General features: G+C 41.9%; 1 protein-coding gene across 1 annotated transcript in view; it reads left to right on the forward strand.

The window, feature by feature from the left end:
- IFFO2 (intermediate filament family orphan 2) overlaps positions 1-18331 on the forward strand; it is a 38628-nt gene extending 20297 nt beyond the window's left edge. Inside the window, exons 2-9 of the mRNA XM_067310921.1 lie at positions 5163-5223; positions 5557-5652; positions 7918-8058; positions 9830-9972; positions 12940-13060; positions 15724-15813; positions 16459-16589; positions 17343-18331. Of these exons, the coding sequence (XP_067167022.1) occupies positions 5163-5223; positions 5557-5652; positions 7918-8058; positions 9830-9972; positions 12940-13060; positions 15724-15813; positions 16459-16589; positions 17343-17448 (889 nt within the window). The 3' untranslated portion in view covers positions 17449-18331. The remainder of the gene's footprint in view (positions 1-5162; positions 5224-5556; positions 5653-7917; positions 8059-9829; positions 9973-12939; positions 13061-15723; positions 15814-16458; positions 16590-17342) is intronic.
- Positions 18332-18681: the final 350 nt, after the last annotated feature.

The raw sequence follows: 18681 nt of genomic DNA on the forward strand, positions 1-18681 counted from the left end.
AACACCTGAGCTGTAATTACTTGCTCCTGCCATCGAATGGGTTGTTTTTTCCATCTTTGCCTGTGCAGGTGTGGTGCATCAAAGAATAGGGTTTAGATGCTTCACGTGTAACCGATGAGCAAGGCTAGGTGCGTCTAATACCAAAATGAAATTGCGGTGTCTTAGCACGCAAGAGAAGGCAATGTGCTGTCTCCTGAAATGGCACCGACAGCTCATCAGTTCAGTATATTAATATTTTTCAGGCATCTTCAGTGGCTAGTATTTTCATGAGCGGTTACAGTAATTGTTCAAGTTAGCACTTTTGTTTCCTGCTGTGGACTCAAGCACTCCAAGCTGTTAGGTTTTCCTTCCTGTTACCCCTCCCCGTAACCTGGGGGGCAGATGTACCAGCAGTAACAAAACGGAGCGAAAAGCTCCGAAGTTGTACTTGAGGGAATGGCAAGGGAAAAACTTAGACCTGCGTAAAGGTTTTCTGTGCGTTTCTGCTCCCTCACTGGCATGACTCCATCTAAAACTACTGGGAAGAAGGGTCTCACTTCCTAAACAGTTTCTTATGGGTGGAAAAAAAAAAATCTATTGTCTTTTTTTTTTTTTGAGAAATATTTGCCTGTTTGAAGAATGATATTTCTAATGAAGAAAATAATGCAGTTGATAGTAATGCCTGACACTAGTCTGTTTGCATCTGTGTGCCGTGATGGGGGGGATTTAAAGCACTAAGTCTATATCTGGCATATTTTGTAAGCATAGCACCTACCGCCTTAATAATACGTACTTTGAAGATAAAAACCCTGGATTTTTTTAAAAAGAAAATTACTGAACAATTTCCTGCAAGGCGAACTTCTCTCAAAACTAAATTCCTGTTTCCAAGGGACTTGCGCATCTGCTGCAATGGGCAGTTCTCTTTGCCAGTCGCTATTAATCACTACGTTTGATCTGATGATGCATTGGTAGAGAAGAAAGGAAGATCTTTGTGTTGGGGATTGACACAAGTACTCAGGGATTGGGAAAGTGGTTTAAATATTAACTGTTTTGTCCACATGGATTGCTCGGGTTTAGAGAAGCTTTTTAAAGGCTACTACCTACTGCTCGAAGCCTCCATCCACTTTCTTCGGTGCGGGAAAAATGTTAGTACTGGTGATCTCAGAGCTGCTGTTCCAATTTCAAAGGAAACGCTCAAGTTTGCGGTGTGACTCAGCTGTACCGGGATACTGCTTGAAGCAATGTTAATCCTCGCTGCCTGTTCATGTGTTTTGTTGGTTTAATATCCTTGTAATGTAGCTATTCCCTTTAAAGAAAGCAAACAGCCTTTGTTCTGCTCTGAGCTATGTAAGACACTTACTCTTAATCACGTGACTGCAGAAGAAGTTTGGGGCCTGAAGCCGCAATGACTGAATGCGGCTGGAATGTAATATGTCACATCTAGAAAAGGGGGAGTAGATCCGTAATTTTAAAAACTTGGACTAACCCTCATGTTCAATCAACTGTAATGCGAGTCTCTCTTTTGGTGGTGGTTATAACTGGAGCACCCTGGGTCGATGGGAAAGAAGGGGGGGGAAAAGCTTGGGAAGACTTGAAATTGGTCTGGATTTTTTTCTTGTAGAAAAAAAATAATAAAAGAAAGTAAAGAAAATAATTAAAAACCCTGAAGTCTGGTGTACTTTGACATTTGCCTTTCTGGGTCTGAAAAACAATTTTGGATACAGCTGGAAATCATAGCAATTGATGCATCTGAGCCAAGAAATAGCTGTACGTGAGACCAGCAGAAGCAGCTGTCTAGCTAATATCCTGCAGCAAATACGTGAAGACTGCTGAGTTTTCAGCCTATGGTGAACGCAGCCATTTCCCTTCTGGCTGTTGCAGCCCTAGCGACTCCCGCCGCTGCCAGTGCTTCTCCTTGAGAGCCACCAATGCTCCTGCCCCAATGGACAGCGTCCATCCGGCTGCCCTGCGGAGACCCTACCTGTCTGCTCTGCTTCCGCCAGGGGTGATGGATCAGGTGGCGCCTTCCCTCTTCCTTGAGACTAAACCTTCTGCTCTACGACAGCAACCGAGGAGGACGATATCGATCAGTAGAAAATACCGGGAGAATAGTTTAGAGTACGTTGAATATTACCGGACGTCAGCGCCGGAGTTAGCATCTCCTCAGTGGCACGCTGACTCTCTCCTTACTGCTGCGTTTGCTGGAGCGAATAGTAGCAGCAGCTGCCAAGGTCCCTTTTAAAGTCTTGTGTGTTAGAGCAAATGCAGGATGATCATATGAATGAGCAATCTTTTTATTGTCTCACTTACTTGGAAGTTTAAGTGGAGAATTAATCTTCTGTTTCATTGTCGTCCTCTACCTTCCCCTCCTTCTCTTTTCCTCTTTTCACTACTGATGGTCTTCCGAGGTTTAAGTGTGAGGAGAAAGTAAGATTGACATTTTTAGCTGTTAAATGAGGTTAATCAGCTTGGTGGTGGGTAGGTGGGGGGAAAAGCATTCTGCCGTTAAGAATGTGATATTAGTGATTAGTGGGACCCTTATTATCAGTCCAGCATAACATTTCTTCTGTCAGGTGTCAACTTTTTGATTAAAAATGACCTGATTGTTTTATCGTCCCCACGATTAAGAGAAAAGGAGAAATTATGCTGTGTGTGTGTAAAAGAAGGCGTCCTTTTCCTCTTCTCACCAAGATACTGTCTCGAGTCTGATGAAAAGAAATTAAGACTGTAAATCACTGTTCTGTGAAATTCATTTTTTAACTGGCATGAAGAGAAGAAATGAAACTACTGAAATTCTTGCAGGATGAGGAAGGTTAGTCTGAGTAGACTTTGAGATGCAGAATTTTGGCCGCTTCCCAGAATGGCTGAACTGCTGCGGAGGAATGCTAATCCTTTTTGCTAGCTTTTTGGCGTAGTCAGTAAAAATATGCAGATACATGATTTTCCAAAAACACATTCCTCTCTGCAGAATGCCCAGTGTGCTGTAGGGATGCAAAGAATAGCAGGATAACCTGAATGCGGCTCACGTTCCTCACTTCAACAGTTAAAACCTTGAGAAGCAGCATATCAATTTTTGCAATGTCTGCTTTGACTGAAATCCATAAATGACAGCCTGCTGCCAGGAAGACCAGAAGGAACGATTAAAGCCATGCAACACTCCTTCTGTAACAGAAGGAGACCATCTTACAGATTGTGAATATAATTAATTTCACCTTCTTGACTTTAATATTGAAGTCTGAAAAATGAAGTTACTATTTTTACAGAAATGTAACATAATTAGTAGTCAACATACAAATAGGATATTGCGATGCAAGCTAAAACATTTGATGACACATGCAAATTTGAGCCTAAATATTTTACTCTGCTTGGCAGTAAATCATTGCTGGGGAAAAAAAAGATATACAACAAGTCGTCCTGCATAAATCAAAATGCAGCTGTACAATGGCGAATTCATATTCTGTCATGTTGGCTGTTCCTGCACCACAATAGCAGGAAAGAGCGGATGTAGTCAGCGTGTCATCTTGGCACTGCACTAGTCCGTGCTGCTGCTGCTGCATTAAGATGTGGCACATTCAGGTGCCTCTGCTCAAGGCTGAGGACAGCGACCTGCAGTACCGTGGTGGCTGCTTGCACCCTTTCCTCCTGAAATGGTTCTCCCTGGCTTCCGTTTCACACAGGATTACATTTGCACTTTGAATGCAGAGAGGTATTGAGTAGCATGAAGGTGGTTATGTATGTTAACTGAAAACCGGTTACCTCAGTGGCAATATCCCATAATCCAGCCATCACCAGATTTCTGTGCGAATGTGAAAATATGGTGAAAATGATGCGTTTTGGTAGATCTAACCATGCATTTTCAAGAACACTATGGTTTAATGCATTTCCGGGCCCATGTTTTGCCACTTTCATTTCAACTGCAAAAAAGTTCAAGTGATAGCAGAAATAATCATGACAGGACTTGGAGATTGTATTCACGGGAGTGTTTCGAATCATGTGCTCTCCAGTATTTGTCGGATTATTGAAAGGAAATGTCTTAATGGAAGCAATCAGTCCAAGTTTGCAGCTAGGCTTTCAAAGTTCTAGGCTTTGCCAAGGGATTTGTGGAGGGGAAGGTCTGTGCAGCCTGCAGGACCCGCCGTGTCGGGAGGGCTTGCTGAACAGAAACTTTGAATGTTTAAGTAGGTCAGCAGACCCTGGTTCCTTCACGCTGCAGGTGCCAAAATCGAGCTGCTGCTCAACTATAAAAAGAAATGTGGATTGCCTTGGGATTGCCCTTATTGCTTGATGAAGCTACTGTTTTGTTTTTTGTTTCTTGGTTGTCTGGTGTGTTAAATGCTTCAGACAGGGTTTTTGGTTTTTTTTTCTCCCTCCCATCCCAGAGGTAAAATTCCTGCTGTTAATAGCCTGAGCAAGTCTCCTGTGGAACTACAGCCCGTTCAAAACCAGTGGCACGCGTTTTACTTTCTCATAACGCCGACAAATGATATGCGTGCGTGTGAAGCGTATAGTCGTGTTCTCAAGAATCGTAGCTCTTGAGTTAGTATTGTCAAATATGGTTTCTTGCTCTTTTGCGAACATAATAATGCTTTATTATGATATTTAATTATGGAGTTTATAACTTTGTGATACCTTTTCTCGTCCTCTTTCAGTATTGCAGTAGGAGTGAGTGTGTATCCCTTGTGTTCAAGGATGCTTGTCTGAGTACTCTGCTTGGAATTGTAGTGCTGGGAAATGGCTGAGGCATGTAGGCACTTGAGGGTTTTGATGTAGAAGGCACGTTAAAAAAAAAAGAAAAAAGAATTGATCAGACCAAACGAATGAACAGTAAGACTGCTGATTCAGATACTTTGCATTCCACTGATTCCTGTGGTACCAAAAATGTCCCATTTCTGTTTGCAACTAAATAATGCACCAAGAGTGTCCCATTTCTATTTGCAACCAAATAATGCACCAAGGAGCATGAAGGGTGCTGATCCCAGTTAGAGCTGATTTAACTTCTATTCTTTTATAGACTTCTGTCACTTGTTTGAGGGAGTACGAGTGAGGGAGGCCATCTGCTTGACATTTGAAATAACTGTCATCATCCTACAGCTACTGGAAGACTTGTGACTTGAAAAATCTCTCTTTCCCTCCCTCTTCTTTTCCCAATAGTTAACACTTTATCTGCAAATTTTCTCTTTCAGATGGGAAGAGGAACTGACTAGAAGAATGAGTCTGGAATCTTTGGTCGAAACCTTGCGGGAGGTAGGTTTTGAGTAATATGTAGACTATTCCTTCTGAGCTGGGGTTTGAATGTCACAGGTTTTCTCCTCTCCACACCTTCTAGTATGCTGTTAATCTTTTGAACAAAGGTTGTTGTTTTATTAAGACTCTCTTCACCAGTTACAGCAGCTGAATGCATTGCTGCATGCTAGAGGATAGCGTTAACGTTTGGAAGTGGAAGCGGGAAGGTGCTGAATTTTCTGACAAAGTGAAACGTAGGGGGTGGTGATGTGCCTTATCAGCGCTTCTCAGGTTAAGCGATGAAGCATATGTTGCCCTATGACCTCTTAGTTCCTTGCATGCTTTCTCTTACAGGAGGCGCAGGAAGCGGAAGCTCTCCAGGAGGAGCTAAATGAAAAGATTGAGAGACTGAAAGCAGAACTTGTTGTCTTTAAGGGTCTGATGAGTGATGTAAGTACAGCCGGAGAGTGGCCGGCTCCCACTGCCTTTGTGAAATGTATGTGTCATGCAAATGGCTTCATTCATGAAAAGGTTATGGTCTTAGTGAGTGCTGCTTTGTAGTTAGTATTATGGCTGCCTTTATGATCTAATGCATCAGACAGATCACCCTTCCCCCTGCTTCCTGTCTGGTCTGTGTAGAGATGCATTAACTTGCTGCTTAGCCCATAACCTGGACTCTGCCCTCCCTCCCCGTTTTCCACAGCTGGCAGTGCTGGCGTTCAAATCGGCAGCCCTGGAAAAAACTGTGGGAGAACTCGCATGTTAGGAGGAAAGGTTCAGTCACCCTGCAGCCATTGGTACTTCTGACGGGGAGGGTTGGCTCTGAATCGCACAAGAAATTAATGTCAAAAAGGGATGCTATAATGTGTTTTCCAACTCTGTTTATGAAAGCTCTGAAGAGATGAACCGAGTATCGCTAGTTCAGGCTCTGGCTTTGTTTCCAGCGCTGCTTCTACCTTAAATTAAAAACAAAACAAAACAAACCGCCCTGTTTTCTCAGGAGTTCACTCATATCTCAGTATATGTACTTTCCATCAAAACTTGGGGATCTGTTAGGCTATGACAGGAGAACTGTCTTTTACTTTGACATACTGAGAAAATCTACTCATGCAGGTATGTAGAAAAACGAGCCAGGTGAACATTAAGTAAGGTGCCTTTCCCTGTAAGACTGAAGCACTGCTGATGCCAGTTGTCTAATGAAGATCTTTTATTATGCTTATTTAGTCTGTGATTTTTTGTTTTTTTAATTAGAACTGTTTCCTTCTGTCTTATATAAGCTTGCAGAACCTGCACCCTGATTTCACATACGTTCTCTCAGGGCCGCTAGATCTGTTCCTATAAAAGTCAGCAGTTAGCTGTCTCTTCTTTTGGTGTTTAATAAAGACTAGGCATGCTTGCTTGGTTAGAGGCAGTGTGCAAGGGAGAAACACGTCAGGGCTACATCCCTGTTATGATTTTTTTTCGCCGAGGAAGAAATGTTATTCAGTGTGTACAAAAGGGGCGGTAGCAAATGCAAACATCCTCTTCAACTTGAGAGAGAGAAAGTGCTTTGGGCTTTGCAAACTCTGCAAGGTGGAAGGGCCTAACAAAAGCAGTGAGGATGCTTGTTCTGAATCCCGCTGCCTAAATATTTAGGGCGGAAAACTAGCAAACACTGGCACATGACTCTTACCTTCCTGTTAATAAGAATCACTTTTACCTAGTCAGTTAATAAGAGAGTGTTTAGAGTGTTTCAGTGTTTAGGAATGCCTTTTTCTCAATGTGACTGAAAGACAAAAATCCCCCAAACTTGTCCAAAGGTGGTTGACACTAGCTGGAGAAGAACCCTGTCAAAAAATTAATAAAATAAAACAAACAAGCAAAACCCCCTTTTTTTTCTTCATAAGAGGATTTGGTACTTAAAAGAATTCCATGCTCTGCAAAGAGTTTTTTCTGCTTTTCTTGTCAAAGTGGAAGCAGTGCCTCATCATTGAGGTGATGCTTCCCAAGAGAGCGTGTTTTGTCTAGGCTGGAAAATACCCTTTTTACATAACAATATTTCTTCATAAGGAGCCAACAGTACTGTCTGTGAGGGGGTAATAGCTCTTATAAATGACGTTTATAATTGCTGCCCAGTGTGAAGCAGTAGAAAATATTTTTCGTGTAGGTTTTTTGCTAGGCTGGAAGGCAGTTTAATGCCAATAGGAGGATTATTTTTTGTGCTACAGGCTTTCATGGATCTCTTTTGGTTATGCCTTGGCTTTACTTCTTTATGGCATGTACGAAGTTGTTGTTGTGTAGCCTGGATTCTGTTTTGAGAGCAACTTCTCCTTGCAGGCACGTCTTTTTCCTGTTTAAAATGGGGGAGCGATGAGTTTTCGTCAGGTTTTAGATTTCATTCTGCACTCGCTCAACAGGTTTTTTCTTCCTCCATTTTTAAAGCTTTATTGACCTCTAAAAGATCATTTTTGCCAAATCTAGGAGTTTTTGGGGGGTGAGTATAAGTTTTTCTGTGGCAGATCACTCTCAGAATTGAAATTTCTTTGGAATCGGATACAAGTGTTAATTCTGAGTTGTCAAGTCTGTCTAGACTGTCCATGTACTGCCTTTCCTGGAGAACAAGATTTAATATTGTTTAAGAATGGTGTAGCCTGGGGTTAGAGAGATACTGTGGGGTATCTCTTCTTTCCTGAACTGTATAATAATAGAAGATAATCACTACTGTCCTTCCTGCAGCCCATGACAGACCTGGACACAAAGATTCAAGAAAAGGCCATGAAGGTGGACATGGACATCTGTCGGCGAATCGATATCACAGCCAAGCTGTGCGATGTAGCGCAGCAGCGCAACTCTGAAGACGTTTCCAAGATATTCCAGGTGATTAGGCCATGAATTTTCCCTAGGGTAGGACAAGTGTGAGGGGACAAGAGGGAGCAGTGTTGAGGAATGTGGTCCAGGTCATTCGCAACTTTTTGAAAATTTTCAGAGTAGGCACATTTTCTTCTTCCTCGGTTTCCAAGTGTAGCTCTGATATACAGAAGCTGCTGCAGCACTGAGACCTCAAAATTCAGAGAAAGTTTAAAATAAGTCTCAGGATGACCTTTGAGACAGACTGTTAGTCTGATGCTAGTCTACAATGAATGCAGGAAAAAAACATTACAGGATTCTGTGTTTGTCTAAATGGCTTCATCGCATTTATTCTCTTCACAAGTGAGAGGTTTTAAGCTTGTAGACCTGTCATCCAAAAGTTCTTATTTCTGGCTTGGGCTCCGTGACCAGAAATAACACTTCTGTGGTGGGGAGCTATGATTACTTTGTGAGACTAGAAAAATCCAGTTTGCTTTCCTTTAGTTATTTTTGCTCCTCGATGCTAGTTGGAGAAAGTCATTTAATTTGCTCCAAAAGCAAGCAGTTGCAGCACTATGTAGAACAAACCTGTAACTCCTAATGCAGTTGTGTCATGACTGCACTTTCAGTTGTGATTAACCCAGCTTCCTTCCACTTTGATCCGAATGTGTCTTGTTCAGTCTTTGAATAAGTCTGATGATTTTTTTCTGTGTAATGATGCCATATAGAGCGTGTTGCGCTAAACGCTGTACAAAAAAGCACGGTAAATATGGTTGTGGTCTCTCCGCTGGTTGTGCTTTTTGGCTCTTGTGAAGTTACCTAAATGTTTGCTGGGTTTATATCCAGAAATGAATCCAAATGTCCTAATTGGAGACAATTGTTTTTCTTGCATGTTGAGCCACTGCGTTTTTCTAGCAGTTCTTTCTTGTCTTTGACTAGAATTGCTATGTCTTTCTCCTCAATGGTAACTGCAAAGCAAACTTTTGGTCAAGCATGCAGTGGTTAAAATGATCAGTGTGGAGTATAATACCAATAAGGGATGGCTCACTTGCCAATTAATGAAAAACTAGAGTAGCTTTGGAAAGGACAGTGTGTTTGTGACTCTGTGGCACCATCTGTAAACCTCGGTGAATATCTATTATGTTCGCAATCCTCAGATGAAGAAATAATCCTCTGTGTTCTTTGCTGCAATGTCCCTTGAGTTCTCTCTGCGCATCTCTAAACTTGGTTTCTTTGAGGTTGTCCAGGCACTTCGGTGGTTCAGTTAACCCTTCTTCTGTCAAAGTGAAGACTAGCAGTCTATGCCTCTGGTTATGGGGTGGGAATGACCCTGAAGTGAAAACTATCTAGAAAGGTTTCTTCTGTGCTCTTTTGTGGTGGTTGAACGGTGGAAGCATCGGGCCTGTGGTGGTGGCAGGAGAGGGAGAGTTCTGTCATCGCTCTCAAGCCTGCTGCCTGGGCGTTCTTGCCAGCTTATGCTTTTACCCTGTATCATTCTAACCTCTGCATGTTCTCTGGTAGATCACAGACTGTTGTCAATGAACATACAAACATACGTAGAGTGCTGGTAGCCTGCAGCTTGCTTTGCTCTTTGCCATTTTGAACTGCTTTCTTGTGCTCTTCGTTCACCACTCATTAACAGATGCAATTCTGTCTTTAATATGTGCAATCATTGAATCGCCTGGGAAGTGATGAACAGTTATATTCACTCAGACCTAATGCCTTTCCTTTCTTATCTCTGTACCTCATGGTGCAGCACCTCAGTTGAACCTTCTAGTTATTGCCCTTCTCTCCAATTAAGGTGGCTTCCAAGAAGAAAGAACGCAAGCTAACATCTGACGACGACCTCTCTGAACAGGATGGGGACAACAGCAGGTTCTCTGACGATGAGGTCAGCTGTTCTTTGAACATCACGGATGAAATGAAGCGTATGTTTAATCAGCTGTGAGTATCTTGGACAACGTGGGGAAAACTTATTCTGAAATGCAGACTTAATTCCAGAACTCAAGTATTGAGATATTTCTACAGGCTTTCAATTCAGGTGTCTTTTTTTTTTCCCCTCCATCCAGTGTTGACTGTGAGTTGAATCTGAACTGCCGGCATTGTACTTTTTCAAAGGTTTGCAGGAAGCTCAAATAAGATTAACAAAAACTGAATTTTTCCTCCCTTAAACAGGGAGGGGACTATAGAGAATGTAAGAATATAGGCAAACTTTTTTTTTAATACTTGCCCTTGTTATAGCTTATAACAGCAGCAAGAGAAGAAGCATGTAAAAAGTATGAAGTGTTTGCTTGAATGTTTGGCTTAATATTAGAGCTCTAGAACCTCACAGCTGATTTGGATGGATAGAAATTGAGAACATTGTCACTGAAAGCGCAGTTCAAAATGAAATCCAACTCCTATAGTATTGTGCATGATTTTTCAACTGAGTTATAGGCAAGTGGTAGTGGTGGATGTGTCCAGAAGACCAGCTGCTGTAGCAGTGGACAACGGTTTATAGATTCCAAGAGTATCAGTGTTGTAAACCTTGCTGCAATTCCCAGATTGGAAGAATCCTGATTTATTTTGCCTAAAGATTTGCCCGAAACAGGCATGTTAGCAGGCTCATGGCAGCTAAGAGGAGACTCTGCACCTTGGCGCTACGCAAAGCGGTTCAGGAAGGGGGTGGGTGACGTACGCTGCTGTCCTGGTCTCCTGCTCTGGGAACTCTGGGGGCGGCTGGTGAGAGTTTTGGGGATCCCTGCGGTTTGCGGTCGGCAAATGGGAGCCCCGGCCGGCGCAGAGGATCTGACCTTCTGAGCGTTTGAATGCGCGTGTTGTCTGCCAACTTCTGCAGTGACTGTGCTGAGAGAGGGACCAATTCCCAGTGCTTTCCCACACAATGTAGGACAGTATTTAATACATAGGAGTAAACAAGATATTCTCTAAGGAGCACTAGCTCCTTTTTTGCTGTCAGCTGTTGCCAAAAGATCTATTTTGAGGGTGCGTGCGTACCTCTTTCCTCCTCAATTTCATGTGTAGAGGAGGGCATGCTTTGCCCAAAAAGCTGTAGGTAACTCCTCTTGTTAGGACTCTTGTTTTAGGTGTTTTTAGGCACTTACTAATATTTCTTCCTCAGGTTCATTTCTCTTTGTCAAGTGTAAAGCATCCAGATTTCAGTGTTTCAGATTTTTCATCTCTTTGCTGTTGGAATTCGGTACGACAGCAAATAGCATGTTGATTTTTCTTAGGTAAAGCAAGAGGCTCCAGCTTAGCCGCTAGGTTGGTAACACACATAGGTTTTAGTGTCGTTATTAAACCTGGCCTGTGATATCCAGGTTTTGTTGCTTTTGCTGATGAAATTTTTGTCTCCTGGTCCTATCCTAGTTGGCAGATAATTATTGACCACATAAATACTTTAAAACTTACCTTGGCCTAAACTTACAATTCTTACTTGTGCCATAGATACACAGTTGTAGCACCAGATACCTTTTCAAATAGATTGTCCATGCAACTTGGGTTAAGTTGCCAGTAAAATAACTTTGTTACTAAAAGGTGGACACCTTCATATGGTTCAGTACTTCTTGATTTCAAGAAGAGGAAAGAAAATTTTTATAATGCCTCAGGAATCATCTTGGTAGATTCGAAGCAGGTTGATTTAGAACAGTGTTCATGGCTTATTGAAGATGAAACCTCCTGAAGGATGCTTGGGGGTTTGCGAGGTAGAAGGGCAGAGTTTACAGGCAGCGGAACAACTTGCCCCATTAACAGGAATTCAGAGCAACGTGGATGCTATCTAACGAAGAACCAAGTGGTTAGCGAAACTCAGTCAAAATGCAATCGCCTTTGAACAATTTGTGCGACTGAAGTAAGCAGCAGTTGGAACTGGGAGTCCTTGGGCGCTCTCACAAGGTTAGCTCTTGCGAAAAGAAACCGATTTGAGCAAATTGTATTGCAAAAGGCAGAATCGCTTATGTCCGAGTGTGGGTTTTGTTTTTTTGTTGTTCTTTTTTTTCTGGTCAGATTGAGTATAGACACAGACTGCCTCTTTTGTGAAGCTTTTTAGTCTCCTAAAGACAGTGTTGTACTCAGCTTCTGGCTTGAGATGTTATCTGCTTAAACGGAAGTGAACTAAAGAAACAAAAATGCCTCGCTCTGAAATTAGCAGGCTGCTTCTGTGAACATTTCAGATTTTTGTCAGACTTCCTTAACAAGGACAAGAAGCAGCTACTGGGGTTTGGCTCTGTTTCTGTTCAGACCAGAAGCAACTCAGTGTCTTCTGAAACTTTCCTTAATTGCACAACTGGCCATACTACTTGACCACATAACGGTGTTATAGGCCACTTCTACCCGTGTTTATTCTTAGTCTTAAGTGGTTTTAGTAGTATCCTTGTTGTTCAATTCAATAATAAATATTTATGTTCTTTTGTACATTGTTTTGGGGGTCAGTTTTTTTTTTCATAGCTGTCTTGAAGCTAACTTTTGTGAGTGCTGCAGGGAAAACGTTGGCAAAACTTCAGCATTAAAATCAGCAGGGAGTCTTCCAGCAGCGATTCCTTGTAAAACTTCTCAAACTGTGTTTTGGTTCCTTTTCCCACGTATAAAAAGAATAGTTTAAACGATTTTTGTGTTTTTTTGCGAATAGGGGAAACTAACTTGCAGCACCATCTGGAGGAGGAAGCTGGGAGTGTGTACTTGACCTGGGAATGTTAACAAGGTCCCTTTATTGTGCTGGTGGGTGGCAGAGAGCCCAGGCACGAGGGACTTGTAGGCAGCGGCACAGCCTGTCTTTAAAGACTTCCAAGGTTTTCAACAGTCGCATTGTCTCCTTCACTCAGTTCTCATAGCCTCTTCCTGTAGCAGATCATTGAAGGCCTGAGGAAATGGGGCTAGAGTTGTTTTCCCTAATGCTTTTTTCTGGCATCTTCACAGGCGTGAGACCTTTGATTTTGATGACGACTGTGATAGTTTAACATGGGAGGAGAATGAGGAAACATTGCTTCTCTGGGAAGACTTCACAAATTGCAATCCGTCGATTGACCTCCAAGGAGAGGTGAGTTTTCTTAAACTCTTCTCTGCAGGAATGGTATCCTTCAGCTGCTCTTCTAGCCATTTCAGCCTTTGGGTATTTGGCTGGTGATCTAGTTTGCCATGCAAACTTGCTTTGATTTCAAATCCTCTTAGTGCTTTCTCTTTATGGTTGCTTTTCAATCTGTCCAATCAGTTTATTTGCCAAACTTCATTTCTTCTGCTCCTTCAAAATGAGTGTTTAAAATATCAAGTGAATGTCAAGGGATCCGATATGTATTAGCTGTTGTAGAAGCATCACGCAATCTGTCACCCTAACCAGTCATTTATCTACAGCCCTATATCCTTCCCACAGCATCTCGCTTTCTCTGTGGATTATCATTCGCACTTTTATTGGTGCAGAAATAATGCTCATAGTGTGTGGGATGGTCCTGCACATTTTTCTAGTGGGGAGAAAAATAAATTCAGTATGGAATGATAGTATTCAGTATGGAATGATATTAAAATACAAACAGCCTGTCAGAAACAAAGAAGCTGTGACTGCAGAAGACCTCAGGGATCTTCTGAACCAGTGAATCTTGTGCTTCCGTCTTCCCTGCCCATAGGCATCTCCTGGCTTTGGTGGATAATAAACAGCTTGCTTTTAATCCTTAGGATCCCATGCAAAAACTAATGGCAGTATGCTACCTCGTTCAGTGACTTCTGAGCCTTTTCAGACAGGCCTAGAGAGAGATTTAAATGGCAAGATCTGGCTTTGTGCAGGCAATCTTAAACGTGATGTTATTATTTCATTACTGAGTAGCGTGACAGCAGTAGGTGAGAAATAATCCTGCTTTCTTCCATCATTGCTATAGTGTAAAGATGCTGAGGCGGCAATCTCCTGAATATTGCCTTGTGTTGACTGCCAGGGGTGCGTTAATTTACATCGTGCCATTTGTTTATCATCTGGCATACAGTGAAACTGCAGAGATTATTTGAAAGTGCTAGGACTGCAGAAAGCGGCGTACTTAGCTATATGTCGTCTTGTGAGCAGGGCGAGTGGCAGAGCGATAACGTGCAGCTAGGCGCTGGAATTAGTGACAAATTTATTTGCATATACCCATGTGTGCATGTATAAGCCCAGCTATCAGAGGAATATTGCAGAACTCAGACCTTCCATGCAAAAACTCTAAAGGTTTTAAGAAGCTTAAATCCTTCTAAATGAAAATTATACAAGGAAAGGGTAGATTTGTCTTGTAGATGGAGATTCAGAATAAAGACCGCTCAGTCTGTGCCTGGTTTTTAACATAGTGCTTTACATGCCTGCGTCTTCCACTGGCTTTATTCCTTTCAAGTTCTTATGCAAGTGCCCTAGCCGCCTTCTTTTATGACCTTCTTCCTTAAAGCTCTTCTGCATATGAAAGGATAAGTGGAATGATTCTTGTTACTATAGGCTGGTTAGCCTGATGCTGATCCCAGGTAGGATCCTGATAAAGCTGCTACAGAGGTGGCCAAAGGACGGTGACATAATTAATGCTCGTCAGTGTAGTTGCATCAAACTGATGATAACATTTTTTTCTGAAAAAAGCGAGGTAGGTAATAACATGAAAGAAAGAATAGTGACATTGTTAAACTAGAAAACAGTTGATTTAGTCCCCCTGACAGTGTGAAAGAGTGCTATATGTTTGACTTTCGTAGCTCAGACCACAAGTTATTTACTGTGGGTACAAAGGAATGATGATAGAGGAACTGTTGCCAAGCAGGATGTTTCTGCTGGATGATGCCACATGTTCTTGATCTTGTGTGCGCTGTTTTCATCAGTAGTGTGCTTAAGTGAGCTTGTCATACTCAGCAGTTAAGTGAAGAATTGTAATAAGAAGCAATGCATAATTGTAATAAGAAGCAGTGTATACTCTGGAGTATACATGCAAGATAATGGGGACTGAAAGGACTTGAGAGTAATAGTGTATAATCTGAAAATGAGCTTCCACTGCAAAGCCATAAGCAGTGGGTCGGTCAGTGCAGCAGCAAGAAAAAATTGAGTTTGGAGAGCTATTACCATCTTCGTACGCTGATCAGACTGTTACTGGGGCACTTGTCCGGTTCCGCATGTCACTTGAAAGTCAACATTGGGAAAGGTTCAGAGAAGACCTCCTAAAACACATTTTTTTGGTTCTTTGGCATGCATCAAATACTTGAGCTTCATTGTTGGAGTCTTTGGTCTGTAGGATCCTCAACCAGAGACTTTTCTGGCTGTGTGTGCAAAGCCATGGTTATAGTGTACAGAAGTGTCTTCACCCAGTATGGCATTTGCATGGAGCAATATTCTTTTTTGGCTTAAAAAAGCTTTGCGTGAAAGACCATAAGAACTTGCATTTCTGAATGAGTTAAGTGAGAATCTTCAATCTGCGGATGAATTGCTCATGTAATAAATCTTGTGTGTTCCTGGTTGTGTGCTCCTCTTCCCTGCACAGAGCACTTGCACTTAGTTTAGGCTGTCGGTAGCCTTTTCTTCAAGAAACTGAGGAAGGCAGCTCTTTATTAAAACAGTGGTAGTATCACACGGCTAGGAAATAATATTGAATGGTTGTGTTGTTGTGGGAAAAACGGAACAATCCCTGGAAGAAGATTGAGTAAACTTGTTTGCGTGGCATGTGGGCCCTTTTATGGTTTCTCACTGATTATTCTGTATCCTGCTTTCTCCTGCAGGAGGAAAACCTGGGAAACTTGATCCATGAAACAGAGTCTTTCTTCAAAACAAGAGACAAAGAATACCAAGAAACAATAGGACAAATAGAGGTAAGGAAATGATTCGTGACAAAATATATATTGTTTTAAATGGAAGAAAACCCTGTGAGGTTATTCTGGTACACATGCATACGCACACACGGTGGAGTGTATATATATATATATATAGTAAGAAGGCAAAAGCATTTTCCTTTTTCTTATCCCTGGGATTTTTTCTAAATACAGCTGTCTATATAGCACTATTAGTGAGTAAGCATAAATCTGTAACCTTCAGGACAGAGAATAAAAAATACACTATTATTTTTTTCCCAATTGACTTATATACCCACCATCTCACTGGGAAATGTTTTATAAGAAACACCCTCAGAGGTTTCCAGACTAAACAGCTGTAGCTTCTCAAAATCTTTGTTCTGCCTAGAACGTGCTTTCGTTAGTTATTGCGTATTGACAAACAAGATACCAAGCAGCAAAAAGTTCAAGAGGTGTTTAAAAACAGTGTCAAACTCCGACTAAAATACTCACAAGCTGATGAGGATGATGACAGCAGGCAACACTGAGGTTTGAGGGCATATTGCGGGCGTTTTGGGTCGGCTCTGGGCAGTTTTAGCCACTCCAGCAGTGTGTCAAATAGAGCGAGGCTGGGAGAGGCAGCAAGCAAGTCGCCTGAGGTTCATCGCTCTCTCTTCTTTTGTACAGCTGGAATTGGCTACGGCAAAGAGTGACATGAATCGCCACCTTCATGAATATATGGAAATGTGTAGTATGAAGCGGGGCCTGGATGTACAAATGGAAACCTGTCGTAGACTTATTAAAGGCTCTGCTGACAGGTAAGATGAGGTTACTGTGCTGCCTGGGGTGCTTCAGAGGCTCGTGTGTTGCCTGGCACCTTGTTGATAGACGATAGTGTCATTTTGCCTAAAGGTTTGTTATTTGGATAATCTTGTCTTGTTCAGGGACAAGTAACAGTCTTAAAAAAACTTTGTAATAGTGTATAGGGTTCAACCAACACCAATTGGTTACAAACAGGGATGTCACCAATAGGGCTGGCAGGATAAATGGACTCATCTCTTCTTGAGCTTGGATCTATAATCCAAGGCCTGGTCTAAAATGTCATAGCGCTATGACATTTGACTATGGACTTGTACAAAGAACTCTACCTTTTCTCTTTACATATATTAAGAACCTATTTATATGCTATAGAGGGATTTTTCTGCTCTCGCTCACTTTCTGTCTGTCCTGGCTTAACAGAACAACAAAAACCTTTCTCAAGTTTTCAAGGCACGGCGTAAGTTGGAGGCTCTGTATTATGTTGAACTAGCGTGTTCACTGGCCTTAGTTTCCATTTTCGCCATCTGTAAATCTAGGGCTGCCTTTATGTTTAAATAAGCAGATTGGGAGCACATGGGATGCTTATGCTTACTACTGATGCTTAATGCAAAACTTTCTCTTTCATAATCATAAAGGATATTCTTAGCTGTTTGGGGAAGTGAAAGAGCACTTTTTCTTTAAGGACTTCTTTGTTCTCCTCTGGTATTGGCATTTAGTTTTTTGCCTCAGCCTCTCTCTGAATTTCTCTACAGGAATTCTCCATCTCCCAGTTCTGTAGCCAGCAGCGACTCAGGAAACACAGATGAAATTCAGGACGAGTTGGACAGAGAGGCGGATGTGGAACCCATGGTCAGCTGATACGTAACTGGAGCATTCTGGTGAAAGGGAAAAATTGAGAAAAGATTAAAAAACGATACATAGATGGAGGAAAAAACAAAAAAAGACTTTTAAGCCCGTGCACAGGGTTTCTAAGGACTCATTCCTACACGCATCCCCACCCCACCCAAGGATTGGTGCTGTAAATTTCTATTGTTATACAAATCATAAATGCAGAGTCCTGTAAGAAAACATGGTGTTTTAATTGTGCCTTTGCCCCAAGCTGAGCCACTTTGAGCTCCAGTGGAATATTAATAGCAGGTGTTTTTATAAAAAATATTATAAAAAAAAATCTGGCGGCAGCAGAGATGGATGCTGCAAAGGCTCTGGGTACTTCAATAAGCTTATGGTTTTATTGAACTGCTGCACTGATTGGCAAAAGGAACACTGGCAAATTGAGAAGTGAATCCAGGACAATTAAGGTATGATTAAAAATGTCTGGCATAAAAAAAGAATGCCTCCAAATTGAACTGTAAACACTTAAAAAATAATAGTGGGTTTAGAGAGAGCTTTTAGGATTAAGCAGTTATACGGTATTTAAAGGAATTTCTTCATTCCAGCTTTCTGGGTGAAGGAGCTTTTGAGATCTGCACAAGCTTTCTGCTAAACTCGAGAATCTGGCGAAGCAGGTCTCAGCTCGGTGGCAAAGCAGGTGGCAAAAGGAGGGTTCAGCGGGGTGGGAATATCACTGATAAAACTACTATGCAAAAAAAGCTCGCCTTATTTATATGGAATGTTTGGTCCTTGCTGGGCTGCCGTTATCTCTTGGGGAAAGGAAAGCTAAAACCACATTTGCACATGTTAGTTATCTGTAGAGCTTCCTTTGAGGAGGAATGTCGTGTTACAATGCCTTTGTCTCCAGTGATTGGATTATGAAGGGAATCAGCCCTTCAGTTCCTGAGTATTTTCTTTCTTTTTTCCTTTTTTTTACTGTAGTGTTTGCAGATTTTACGTTGCTGACTGGGAGATAACTACATTTTTTTGCTGCTTTTGTGATGTTTAGAGTGGGAGAGTCAATGCATCAGGATAAACTGACATGCCGAGCTATAGGTGTAGGCTTGAGACGTGACGTTGGGAGAGGTCCAGACCACTGTTCTTCAGAGAAGCCGAAAATCGGAAAATACTGTAATCCTTTTTAGGGAGTAGTAAAATGAACCCCAAACTACTGCTGCCCTAGAATTAGGGAAGAAGAGCCATGTGCTTTCTCTGTGAGAA

The sequence above is a fragment of the Apteryx mantelli genome, chromosome 26 (assembly GCF_036417845.1).
Source record: "Apteryx mantelli isolate bAptMan1 chromosome 26, bAptMan1.hap1, whole genome shotgun sequence".
Lineage (NCBI taxonomy): Eukaryota > Metazoa > Chordata > Aves > Apterygiformes > Apterygidae > Apteryx > Apteryx mantelli.